Raw genomic sequence first — 13,831 nt, forward strand, 5'->3', positions numbered from 1 at the left:
ACAACTGGTGGCTGTATTAAAAACCCACTGAATTATACACCCTGAAATAGTGTATTTTATGGTATGTGGATTATATCACAAATGTCTAAAAAGCACACGTGTAGTGAAGAATACAAGAATACTACACAGCTTACTAGAGGCAGGGACAGAGGCCAGGGCCACCAGCAAGCTGTGAGGGAGGGCTGTCACCCCCTGTGGCTAAGCCGTGAGTGCCATCCCTAGGGTATCCAGCATCACCACAGCAAACAACCCCTTCACCACAGCCAGCTTCCCCCACCCACACTGCCCGCCTCGACTCCCTGGGAGGCCAGGGCCTTCCATATGCCTCAGATGGATAACCTTTTCCAACCTTCTTACCCCACGTGAAATCTGATTTTGAACAATTTTATTTTCTTCATTTAAAACTCCAGCATCAGGGGTGGCTCAGTTGGTTAAGCAACTACCTTTAGCTCAGGTCATGATCTCAGGGGGTCCTGGAATCAAGTTCCACATGGGGTTCCCTGCTCAGCAGGGAGTCTGCTTCTCTCTCTGCCTCTGCCCTTCCCCTTTGCTCATGCTATGTGTCTATCTGTCTCTCTCTCTCTCTCATAAATAAATAAAAAATCTTTTAAAAAATAAAATAAAACTCCAGCATCAGTGTGGACACATCTTTGGTGTTACATACATACAAACATACATCAGTCATGTCATCTTAGTCACCCATTGTCCTCTTGTGTATCTCATTAACACATTTCCCTTATCATATCATCTTGAGCAAATATTCATCATCAGAAATTTAAAAGATTTGAATAACCAGAACAAGGAGCGTTAAGGTGTCTCCCTCTGTCCGCCCTACCCAGAGATGAAGACCTGAGGAACATTTAAGTATGAGTCCATACGTGGCAGATGGAGCAGAGTGAAGCAGTGTATTTCCAGAGACAGGGCAGCCACTGTGCCTGGAAAGCCCAGCCCCTCTCCCCAGGGGGGTCCCAAGTGCTGACTGCTAAATTTTCAGGAGTTTTGTGAACCAGTTAGTGTCATGTTGATATGCAAAGTGAGCTGAGGTGGGAGTATTTTCAGCCTTGGATTAGACACACTAAAAATCAGGCCCTCTGTCCCCATGGCACTGCCCTCGAAGGGTCAGAGTCAACATTGGAAGAGAGGGAAAGGGAGGAGCTAAGGGGCCATGGGTGGTACCAGGCCTGGCCTGGGGTTCAGAGGCCAGCTGTGTGGCCCTCGTCATCTGCTTCACACAGCTCCATGTGCTGTGCAGAGAACCCTGGTTGCCACCCTTCTGTCAAGGAGGCCACAGGGCATGCTCCTGGGGAAGGTGGGGAGCAGCGCAGAGCACTGTGGAGGGCCAGGGTGCAGGTAGATGTGGGGACAGGGATCTAGCAGCCCCACTCTGCACCATAGCCGGCACAGGCCCAGCTTGGGTCCCGCACAGAGAAGCCTCAGCAGACAACAGGTCACGTGGTGGGTGGGACTGCACTCTACAGCAGGCCAAGCTGCTGAGCTCACCCACTGTGGGTGCAATGTCCCAGGCTGCTCTTGGAGGAGGGCCTCCAACAGGCTGGATCCCCAAGCAGGGGTGTGTCCTGCCTGGGTCCTAACATCCTCCCTGTACATCAGTGGTGATATCAAAGGTCCCTTCAGTTGGGACAAAGACAAGGGTGTTTTTAAGATCCAGAGTCTTCTGGCCACAGGCCAGGGCTGAGCTTCCATCCCACAGCATGGCCCCTCCCTAACTACACCCATGCTCAAGACCTCACCGGCCCTTCCGCCCCAGCTCAGTCCTCTCCCAGGCGTTGGACCCTTTTATCCAGTCGCCTCCCATGCTTCCTCTTGGACTTGTCACAGCTCTTCAAATCCTTCATGGCCTAAACTAGCTCAGCACCCACGCCTGCCACCACAACTGGGCATCCTCCTGGATTCCATTCTCTTGGTCAGGTCCTCCAATTCCACCTCCCAGACCTCCTGAGTCCAGCTCCTCTTCCCCATCCCCATGGCTGCTGAAGAGAAGCCCCCTTGTTGTGGGCCTCCTAACCCATCTCTACCTCAGCAGCACCCAGAGGGGTGTTTCCAAAGTGCACTGCTGTGTACATCCCTCTAGGTCCCCTCACTGGCTCTCCATTGCCCTTCCTCTGGCCTTGCCCACTCTGGTCCTGTGAGGGGCTAGCACTTTACACAGATGGCAGGGAGAGCCCCAGGGGGTGTGTGAGGTGTATGGTGAGAGGGTTGTTTCCAAAGGTCGGCCTGGTTCTAGGCAGTGTGGGTAGGTGTGGAGAGAACCAGGATCCGGGTGTGAGCACTATCCTGACGTCCCATAGGGGCAGCAGACATGCAGAGGTCAAGGTGGCACGCAACAGAGCAAAAATGAAACTCCATAGCTTCTGGGACAGGAAAACCCTCACCCACCCCAATGGTTGGGTTGGATACCCATTTCTCAGCTGGCCTGGCCCCACGCCTGTGGTAGAGGGGGAGGCAAGCCAGTCCTGGCCTGGGCGCTGTTATGTGGAAAGCAGACTTCAAGGGAGGGTGTCAAACAATGCTTCCAGACAGCTCACAGCTGCGAAAAGCAAATGAGCAGGAAAAGACACCACGAGAAAAGAAGCAAGCCACCAAAATATTCCCAAAGGCATCTCTAAGGAGTGGAACTGTGGGTGTTTTCTTTCTTTCCTTCTTTTTCTGTTCCCGTCATCTTTTCTGTATCTGGGTTTTTTCTAACTCTCTGAGATGAGCAATGTTACTTTCACAAGGAAAAACTCTGCCCAGTGTTTTGCAAGGTGCACTCTGATCCCTGTTTCATTTGATGACTGGCATTTCTCTGGACCCCTGCAGCAAGGCAGGCTGGCCCCTGCTTCCACCTGCCTTCCCCGCTTCTCTCGCTGGGCTGTCGGGCAGCTGACCTGATGGCCTCCATCTGCCTGGAAGACTCAGGGGCGACAGGACCCCTGCCAAGGTGTCTGCTCTGCCTCACATCCTGCAGGCTATAGGGGTGGAAGCTGCTGCCAAAGCGGGCAGCACAGCGTGTGGCTCTGCCTCATTAGGGTGTTGGCTGTGCCTGAGACTCCGCCTCGCATACATCCCACCTTGACCATGGTCTGTGCTACTCCTGACGCTGTCCCAGTTTCACTCCCTCCCTTCTCTGGGTGGGCAACCAGGCCGCTGACAGTCAAGCCCTGAAGGTGACTGGAAAGCCGGGTGCTGCCAAGCACACAAAAAGGGTGAGTTCTGGAAGGCCAGTGGCGTCTGCAGACTCTGGCACAATGGGAGCAGGCAGCCAAGTGCATCGGAGGCACAGTTCTTGCTGGATCACAGGATACGTGCCATTTGGGTGTCCTAGCTGCCCTCCTGCTCCAGGCCAGTGTGCCTCTGCCCTCCTGGTGACCACTCTACATGCCACCCAGGTCTGGGGACACCACCCTGCCCTCTGTAGCTGCTCCCTATTCCTGGGCACTGCCTCTCCGAGCCCTTTTCCCTACCAAAAACACAGGGTTTTCTTAGTCCACAAGCCACAAGTCGAAGAGCATCCTCCTGCCAGGACTTGGCTGGAAGGGGGCTGCTGGGCCTCAGAGTCCATTCCCTCCCACCTAGTCGTGAGTCATGCACTTGTACCCAGCCATGTTCCAGAAAGGACTGCAGAGGCCAACACTCGCCAGACACTAGTGCACATGTGACCAGCCTCCTGAGTCACTCAGCCTCTGTGGCCTCAGTTACCTCATCTGTGAAATGGCAACAGGGCCTGAGAGCCCAGGCTGGGCCACGTGGCCCTGCCCCCACCCCACCCCAAACAGCTTGTGCTTGGACAGAGTTCCAGCTGGGCCCCCACATAGACCCTTTACTATTTTTAAATGTTTACCATTCCTGGCTTACAGAGGAGGAAACCCAGGCTCCAAAGGTGAGATCTCTGCAGGATCACACAGCTGGGGGTCAAGGAAGCTGATAGAAGCTAACAGTCCGGTTTTAAAGCCTTGTTTAGTTGGTTGTGACCTTGGGCGAGTCCCGGCCCCTCTGAGCCCTGGTTCTCCGTTAGTAAGGGGTTCACTGAGTCCATCTTGGAGGGGTAGGCGGTGGGGCGGCCGGCCGGTCACCAGCAGGGGTTAGGGGCATCCCGGTACTGACAGGCGCGGCTACCCTGACAGCCAGCGGAGGTCGAGGGCCCGGCCGGAGGCGCGGCAGGTGGATGGGACGGCTTCCCCGGAGCAGAGGGCAGGGGTCGGGGCGGGGGTCCGGTCCGCAGTCCCGCCCAGACAGGCGCCCTCCCGGCCCTTGGCGTGGGTGGGGGGCTGTTACCTTCCCGTCATGGTAGCCGCGCACGCTGAGCCCGAGATCGCCTCGGGACCCCCTCCGCCGCCTCGGGACCCCCTCCGCCGCCTCAGCAACCAGACGAGCACCAGCCAGCAGGTCCCGGGCGAGTTGCAGGGAGACGCCCAAAAAAGGCCAAGAGCGGCTCCGCCCGCCGCCCAGCCCAGCCCAGCCCAGCCCGCGAGGTGGGGGCGGAGGGGAGGCGAGGGTAGGATCCGCCCCGCCCGCGAGGTTGTGGGGGTGAAGTGGGGGCGGAGGGGCAGGCCCCGCCACTCGCGCGGTCCTAGCTCTGGGGATACCCGAGCTTGGCCTGCGGCGAGCACTGGTCACGTCCTCCCTTCCAGGGCTTCGCTCGCCACCTCCCCGGATTCCGGGCATAGTTTTCCTTTTAAAGGGAGTGAAGTTATAATAACCGCGAACAAGCCCCCCAGTCCCGCCGGGACGCCCTGCCTGGCGCTTCCCCTCCGCTGTCCCGGGCTGCCCAGGAACGCGAACACCGGCGGGGGACGAGGAACTGGAGGACATAGAGGGACGATCCTGAGACCACCTCCCTGCTGGCTCCAAGCTCTGAATTCCTTCTGCGGCCCGGGCCAGAGAGGGGATCACCTTCACGCTTTCATTCCTCAAAGTGACGTTTCTGGGCGCCAACTACCTCCCGGGCGCGGGGCCCTGGGAACCCCAGTCCGCGATGTCCTGCCCCTAGGGAGACCAAGGTCCAACGACGCCCCTCCAAGTTAGCGCCCTTCCAAGTCAGCGCCCCTCCAAGTCATGAGCCCAACAGCCTACTGAGATGCCAGATCGGTGCCCTCCCCCCAGGGGCAAATAACCGTTTGTGAGCAACCCCTCACCTAGCAAAAGGTACTTTACAATGAAAAAATCAACCCCCCAAGTTGGGGAGGAGAACTAAGTACTCCTCTTTATAATGAAGGACTATGGACAAGTTAGAGAAGAGCTGTTTAAAGTGACTGTGTGATACAAAACCATTTAGGGAATCTCTTCTGGGGAAATCATTACACAAGCAAACAATAACAACAAAAAAAAAAAACCCTCACCCTCTCTGCCTACAGGCAGGTATTTTTATAGCTGGGCTGTGGAGCATAGCTTGTGCTTGCAAGCAGCCCAAATACCACATTGTGAGGCCAGGACCGAGCAGCCTCATATGTTAATCCTACTGAACATTATATTACCTCTAGCTTGGCAACAGATAAAGACTATCTAGAAATGACAGTGCGAAGTAGCAACCCACAAATAAGCAGTGGAATTCAGAATGATGAGTTGATAGCACCATGCAGACTTACATCTGCAGAACTGAGCTGGGAAAAGGCATCTGTTCCTAAGTAGCTGGTGTCTTGAAACCTGTGCAGTTTGCACTTGTTCTTTTGCAGCTGTGTCATAGCTGATAGTGTTTAACTGTAATTCGATGGCTGATTAAGCTTAAAATATGGATGATTTCTTGGTTCATCTGCCTCTTTAAGAAGAAATGCTTTTCCCGATTGCTGATGCAGAGGGAGCAGGTGTACAAGACTGTGCCCCAGAAACAGACTGCCCAGCTGGATGGTTCACTAAATACTGGTGGATGGAACCAAAGGATCAAAAGGAACCAAAAAGGATGAAAAGTAGAAAGGAGAATACCAAAGGGACCTGTTCCCTGCCTCAAGGGGACCCCATGTCTACCTGAAAGGCTGAAAGCCTCCAGAGCCTTCTGCCACTCACCTGACCACTCAGCAAGCCTCATCCTTGGGCCATGGGCACGCTCAGCAAGAGCTCGCTGGCATCTGTGGGCATCGCTCAGCTCTCCTGGAGGTATGGAGGATCCAAGGAGCCATGCGCCAGCCTCCAACAGTGCAGCCAGAGGTCAGATCAGCAGGAAAGAGCTGCAGTTACCCAGCAGTGGTCATTCTCACAGTCACTCACCCAGACCCATTCATTCAATGGAGATTATGCTATTTGGGGCACGGGGGCAGAGCAGTGAGCCAGAGGACACAGGGTGGGGGACGGACAGGAAATAAAACATAGACGTGACTTTAGGCAGGGACAGTGCCGCAAAGAAAAGGACAATATGAGGGGCTGATTGGAGGGGCAAGGAAGGCTTCTGAGGAGTGTCATCTGAGCTAAAACGAGAATGAGGAAAAGAGCAGCAGGGGGAACAGCAAGGGCAGTTGGCCCTGAGGTGGGAATGGGCTTGGGGAGCTCAAGGATCAGAAAGGTGGCAGTGTATCCGGAGAACAGGCAGGCAGAGGGCATGGGAAGTAAGGGAGAGGGGCCAGGGGGCCAGAGCACGAGGGCCACACTAGCATTTGGATTCCACCCTTAGAAAGGTGGGAGATTGGGACACCTGGGTGGCTCAGTTGGTTAAGTGGCTGCCTTAGGCTCAGGTCATGATCCCAGGGTCCTGTGATCAAGCTCCTCACTGGACAGGCCCAGCTTAGTGGGGAGCCTGCTTCTCCCTTTCCCTCTGCCTGCTGCTGTGCCTACTTGTGCTCTGTCAAATAAATAAAATCTTTAAAAAGAAAAGAAATGTGGGAGATTCTAAGCAAGAATAGACACAACAGGGATGCCTGGGTGGCTCAGTAGGTTAAGCAACTGCCTTTGGCTCAGGTCATGATCCTGGAGTCCTAGGATGGAGTCAGCATTGGGCTGCCTGCCCAGCAGGGAGTCTGCCTCTCACTCAGACCCTCCCTCTCTTGCGCTCTCTCTCAAATAAATAAATAAAAATCTTAAAAAAAAAAAAAATAGACACAACACCCTCTGGGGCTCAGGGAGCTATGAGCACCCCGTTCACAGCGTGTTTGCATAGTCACCCCACACCACCTCTCACCACCCCCTCCAGCTGACACCCACACCTGAGCCAGCCCAGTGCCCTGGGGTGCTAAGGCAGGGGTGATGGTTCATGGGGGCCAAGGGAGGGTCTGGGCTTCCCTTGATCAGACTGGCCTAATTAGTAGCATGAAGGCTACCTAAAGTGGCCTCCTCCTGTGTCTAGAGCTAAATCCCCTCCCCATTGTGACAGTGGGGACCAAGAAGGCCTTGCAGCCCTGAGGAAATCTCAGGGTCTCTCACCATGGCCCAGCCCCCAGCAGAAGCCAGAGTGCCTCTCCAGTATGCAGGACTAGTGTCATGCCTGTTTAATGATGGTCCATGTGACACGAAGGCTCCCCCACAGTTCTGCCCAAAGGGTCTCTTCCCCCAGATCTTGCTTAGGCATCTCCCTCTCAGGGCACTGGGAATGTCCCAATTGGGCCATTGTTAAGCAGTAGTGCATAACTGGAATTAACCAGTTCCTTCAAATCCAAACTTAATTCTGGAAGTGGTTTGTGAGAATCCCCAGGGAGGTCAGGGAAGCACTTGGACCACCCAGAGGAGAAGCTGGACCATTCTAGCTGGAGCCTAGCCGAAAATAAATGGTGGACAGCACACCCACCTCTATATACCCCCAGACAGCAGAACATTTGCTGCTTTAACAACTAAATGTTTCTACTGTAAAATGTGAGCATTTCCTCAGAACGGAGATCTACCCATACACATCATCTGACCAGCCCAAAATGACCTTATTTCTTCCTGGCCTAAGAAGAGCTCGATGAAAGAAGTCTGATTACGATTATGGTGGAATCATAATCCACTAATTCTTTTAGCATTTGCAGAACAAACAACAAGAGGCTCAGAGGTTTTCTTAGTCTGTGGAGAACACAGAACCCTTCTTGAGAGTCTGGTTTACCCAGGGTTAGAACAGGGCCACGGAGCTCACACCTGTTTTGCAAAGGCTGGCTAGCCTTGGACTTTGAAAAGGAAAATGCCATTTCTCTTTTACCTTAGCTCTGGGACAGGCTTGATGCAACTCATGGGTCTGGAACAAGAGCAGTCTAGAGCACCCCAGAGAGCATTCAGGGATGCCACATTCTTGTACCTTAAAGCGTACCAGTGTGGGTCATCCAACAAGAATTACCTGAGCACCGTGACCACAGAGTTCTTTACCTGCAGGGCCGCCAGCCTCTCTGCTCCTAAGGACACTTCTCTTCCACATGCTGGGGTTTATTTTGCTTCCTCTTTCCCATTAGAATAGCCAACCCACCAGTCTTCCCATCAGAGCATCTCCAACCTCTGTGCAGAATAAAGACCAGCTGTGCCCCCCTGCCATGCTCCCCAACCCCAAACCGTCCAGACGTAGCCTCACCTGCAGAGGGCCTAGCAAGGTAAGCGGGCTTCTACCACCCACAGGCCACCTAAAGGTATGTGAGGCTACACCGGAAGGCAGACCACCCTGCGGCTTTTCCCTTGCCCCAACATTAGCATGACCACTTAGAAGACATAAAGTGAATGGCAAGGAGAACCAGGGACTGGGCCCCCTGCCCATTTTGAGAGCAAAAAAAGCAGCACTCCAATGCCACACAGAGTCTCTACCTCAGGGGGCTGAGTCGCCACTCCACCTCCTTCTGCTGCTTCCTTCCCTGAGCGCTGCCAGCAACTTCTCTGGGGGAAATAGCAGCTGCCAGGCCTGCTTGGCACAGCCGCTTGGAGGACTGAGCAGCGGCTGGGAGTCTCCAGCTGCCATGGGTCCCAGATATTCCAGCCTCACCTCTCCCTGGGCAGGAGGTTTGGCTGGAGCTGGAGGGTGGGCCGGAGGCACCTTGGGGTCAGGAGAGGGTGGAGGAAGCCAGGAAGGAAAGGCTGGCCTCCCTGGGGAGGTGCCTGCGGGGCGGGCCACTGAAAGCCCATTCCCCTGCGGGCCAGGGAGCCAAGAGAACAGAACAAAGGAGCGGCAGCTGCCCCATGCATCCAGGGAGACCAGCAAAGGGGGAGCCGCTGTGGGTTGGGGGGAGGGCGCCCATTTGGCAGCAGCTAAAATGAGCATTTACTAAACTCCTGAGCTCATAAGCCCCTGGGGAAACCTGATGTTTACAGCATGTACACAGGCCAAAACTGAGCCCTACAAGGGCACAGAGAAAAGAAAACCCGCAATTACTTTGAATGACCAAGAACAGTTACTAAGACACCTTTTTGCCAGTTATTTTCCCTGAGAGGAGAGAAATCTCAGGATTATTGATACAATTTTAAGTTATTTTCTAATCTTTTGCTAGAAAAATTTCATTGTACTGGGAAATACCCAAAAATAGAAAGTAGAAACTTGGGCACCTGGGTGGCTCAGTCAGTTAAGCATCTGCCTTTGGCTCAGGTCATGAACTCAGGTTCCCGGGATTGAGACCCACCATCAGGTCCTTGCTCAGTGGGGAACCTGCTTCTCCCTCTGCCTACTGCTCTCCCTGCTCTCTCAAATAAATAAATAAAATCTTTAAAAAAGAGAGAGAGGGAGAAGGGAGGGAGGGAGAATAGGAGGGAGGGAGGGAGGGAGGAAGGAAGGAAGAAAATTGCTTTGAATTTCACCACCGAAGACGGGTGCCAACAACGCTTTGATTCCAGTCTTATCTGTGCGCAGTTACTGTGTACGCAGTTGTGGTCCTTTTGTGTTGGCAATTTCACATTTTTCTTCACAGTAGATGCCCCTGCTGCCACTACCAGAGCTGCCCGCCCGTCCAGCTCCGGGGCATCACTCACACTGTGCTGGACATAAACACTATCCCTAGGTCTCCTCCAACCTGTGCTACTTGGTGAGGAGGGTGCTGGCATTCACGGGCGCTATGTATACAGCTTGTAGATTCAACTTTTGAAGATAACTGGTTATGTTTTTCTTTCTATTTATTTTTAAAAATATTTTTATTTAGTCATTTGTCAGAGAGAGAGAGCACAAGCAGGGGGAGACTTGGGGCTCCACCCCAGGACCCCAGGATCATGACCTGAGCCAAAGGGGGACACTTAACCGACTGAGCCACCCAGGCATCCCTGGTTTTGTTTTTCAGTCAAATTTTATACCCCTTAAGGTTGAAACTGTTTACTTTATGCAACACAGCTCCCGACGGAAGGCTGGCTAGATGTACAAAATCACTCAACTCTTTGTTGGAACCAGTGATGTTATGCTAGATTGCCATGTTGTTTAAAATAACCTGCTTCCATGTTATAAATATGCTATACACCAGAATGTAAACTCTCCAAGACAGACTCTTGCCTTGTTCACTGCACTGCTGGACCAAGAACAGGCCTCTACTCAGAGCTCAGTAAATATTTGTTCAACAAACATCATTTTCTTCTAAGTTTCATAGTCCTATGAGCTGCCTGAATGTACAGTACATATCACTTCTGTTGCTCAAGCATCTCAGATATCGTTTTACTCATCACAGCTAGTTCTGAACTGAACTGGTATAAATAAAAAAGTTTATTTACACCTAAGGAATCCATAATATGAAGAAATCTTGAGGGAAAAAATTCTTTTAAAAACAGAATCTGGGAGCACCTGGGTGGCTCAGTCAGTTAAGCTGCTGCCTTCAGCTCAGGTCATGATCCCGGGGTCCTGGTATCGGGTCCTGCATTGGACTCCCTGCTCACTGGGGAGCCTGCTTCTCACTTCCCCCTCTGCCCCTTCCCCCTTCATGTGCGCTCTCTCTCTCTCAGAAACTAATAAAATCTTTAAAAAACAACAAGAGAATCTGTTGGAAAAGGCAACTAGTGCTCAAACTCATCTTACATTTCCAGACTTTTATAGTTGTACGCTAGTCCACAACTGGCCCCAGGAGGGGCAGGTCTGGGGGCCCCAGAGGCAGAGTGACTTTGAGCAGCATAGACATTGTTCCATTAAATGTACATGTGCAGGGGTGCCTGGGTGCTCAGTGGGTTAAAGCCTCTGCCTTTGGCTCAGGTCATGATCCCAGAGTCCTGAGATTGAGCCCCGCATAGATCTCTCTGCTCTGCGGGGAGCCTGCTTCCTTCTCTCTCTCTGCCTGCCTCTCTGCCTACTTGTGATCTCTGTCAAATAAATAAACAAAATCTTCAAAAATAAATAAATAAATAAATAAATAAATGTGCAAAAGGAGGCTGGGGGCCTCTGACAAGACCCACCCAGATAAGCCGCAGCTCCTCTGTCACATCTATCAGGCTCCGGTCCATTAGTGTGAAGTCCAAGCCTGCAGGCACAGTAGAGATCAACCACACATCTTTTCCCCTGGGGACACTCCAAGTTGGCAACATGAACATACTCGGAGCCCAGGGATTCTGCTGGATAGGAAACAGGTGGAGGAGACTGGGAGAACAGGGGCCTCCGATTAACATTAGTCTGAGAAGCTTAGACATGAAACAAGTTGAAAAACCCACAGTTAAAGGGAGTGTGGCATGCTGGTTTGAAGAGCACAGACCGTGGCATCAACCACTCAGGTTCAAAGACAGTCTCCCATTTACTAACCGTATCATCTTGGGCAGTTGCCTCACTACTCTGGGCCTCAGTCTCCTGATCTATAAACTAGAGTAGATAATAATAGTACCTCCTTCATAAAGATTTGTGGGGACTAAATGAACTCATCTCTGCAAGCAGTTCTCAAACATGTTGGACTTTGTTTTACATTCATAAAAAATACTGAGGATACCAAAGAGATTTTATTTACATCTATCAATATTTACCACACTGGAAGTGAAAATGAAACATTTTTTTAATTAGCTATAATTCATTTAAAAATCAATAAGAAAATTATGACATATTAACATGATGTATCTTTAGGGAAACAATTTTCCAAAACGAAAAATAATTATGGAGACATCTGTACCCAACCACAATAAAGCAGCAGGAACCAGACAAAATATATGAAACAAAAATACATAAAACTAATGTGTTCAAGATACTGAACATCAGGGAGCCAAGGACAATGATCATAAGAGACAGGAAACAAGCAACTGAACCTGCGATTGTCCCAGCTCAGTGCTTCAAGGGCACTTCCAGGCCTTCGTCCACAGAAGAGGGTGGAGGTGAGTGGACTCCCGTAGTCAAAGAAATGGAGCTGAGAGTCCAGGGGACCAGAGCAGCTAGACTTTGCAGGACTGGTACTGGGAAGGAGAAGGCTACACAAAGAGAGAGCTCCAAAGATCTCTAGGGGATCCCCCTCCAGTCTTCAACTGAGTACTGATAAGCACATGCATGTGTTCCTGGACAGGAAAGAGATACCTGGAAGAATCCAGGGAAATAGTGCCTGGCACTCACATAAGGCAAAGAATAATGCCTATTTCCACCATATTCAGAAATACCAGCATAGATTATGAACTACCCAAACTGAATACAGAGCAAGAGACTGAAAAAAGTGAAGAAAATCTCAGGGACCTGTAACAATATCTCAAAAGAGTAAAATGTCGACAGTAGCAATTTGTTTAAGCTATGTATAATATGACTTTTTAGAGCAATCACTAAAAAAAAAAATCTATGCAAAGAGGTATACAAAAAAAAAAAATACTACAGATAAACCAAAGTGGAATTCTAAAAATGTTCGAGAATTACGTAAGGAGGCAGGATAAAAACGAATGATCTATCAATACACACAACCTGGACATACCTCAAGGTCACTATGCCTACTGGAAAAAGATTATAAACTATAACAGATTCCATTCATACAACATCCTTGAAAGAACAAAAGTATAGAGAATGAAAACAGATGAGTTGTTGCCAAGAACTGGAATGACTGGGACAGATAGTAAGTGTGACTATAAAAGAGTTTTCTGATTCATGAACGTGGGCTTTCTTTCCATTTATTCAGATTTTAATTTCATCGAATGATGTTTGTAGTTTTAAGCATACAAGTCTTATACTTACACTCCTTTAGACAGTTTATTCCTAAATATTTTAGTATTTTATGTGATTCTAAGAGGAGTTGTTTTCTTAATTTCCTTTTGAGATTTCTCATAGTTAATGTACAGAAATATATTTAAAGTTCATATATTAATCTTGTGTCCTACAACCCTGCTGAACTTGTTTATTGTTTCTAGTAGTTTCATAAGGGATTTCTTAAATTTTTCTACACACCAGATGTCACCTGCAAATAGAGAGTTTTACTTCTTCCCTTCCAATCTTGAGGACTTCTATTTATTTTTCAGTCTATTTTTCCTGACTAGAACAGCCAGTACACTGCTAAATAGAAGTCTTGTTCCTAATCTTAAGCTGAAAGTAGTCTTTCTTCATTAAGTATACTAGCTGAGGGTTTTTCATAAGTCCCTTTACCATGTTGAGGAATTTCCCTTCCATTCTTGGTTGTTCGCATGTTTTATTGTGAAAGGGTGTTGGATTTTGTCAAATGCTTTCCCTAAATCAGAAAGATAGAAAGATCATATCACCTTTGTCAATTTGATTAATGGTTGATGTTTATATATTATTCCAAGCTTGCATTCCTGCAATAAACCCCACTTGGTCATGATGTATAAACTTTTGTGTATGTTGCTGGATTTGGTTTGCTAATATTTAGTTGAGGATTTTTGTGTATATTCACAAGAGATGTTGGTCTGTAGTTTTCTTTTTTGTGATGTCCTTCTTTTGTTTTAGAATCAAGTCCTTGATCTCATAGTGTGAGGTGGGAAGTGTTTCCTCCTCTTCCATTTTTGGAAAAGTTTGTGAAGGATTGGTGTCAATTCTTTAAACATTTGGTAGAATTCTCTAATGAAGCCTCTGGTCCTGGGTTTCCCTTTG

At 50.1% G+C, this 13,831-nt stretch overlaps 1 protein-coding gene across 2 annotated transcripts in view; it reads right to left on the reverse strand.

Annotated features, from left to right (window-relative positions):
- LOC111160883 (LIM zinc finger domain containing 2) overlaps positions 1–8,731 on the reverse strand; it is a 40,331-nt gene extending 31,600 nt beyond the window's left edge. Inside the window, exon 1 of one of the 2 annotated variants that reach the window (XM_022524281.1) lies at positions 8,686–8,731. Coding sequence is in view for 1 of the 2 variants with exons in the window: in XM_022524280.1 (XP_022379988.1) it covers positions 4,276–4,286 (11 nt within the window). In the remaining variant the exon portion in view is untranslated. Of the gene's footprint in view, positions 1–4,275; positions 4,388–8,685 lie in introns of those variants that run through there. The other variant, XM_022524280.1, reaches the window with a different exon arrangement.
- Between the last annotated feature and the right edge of the window lie 5,100 nt (positions 8,732–13,831).

The sequence above is a fragment of the Enhydra lutris genome, unplaced genomic scaffold (genome assembly GCF_002288905.1).
Source record: "Enhydra lutris kenyoni isolate GAN:26980312 unplaced genomic scaffold, ASM228890v2 scaffoldscaffold78, whole genome shotgun sequence".
In the NCBI taxonomy this organism is placed as follows: domain Eukaryota; kingdom Metazoa; phylum Chordata; class Mammalia; order Carnivora; family Mustelidae; genus Enhydra; species Enhydra lutris.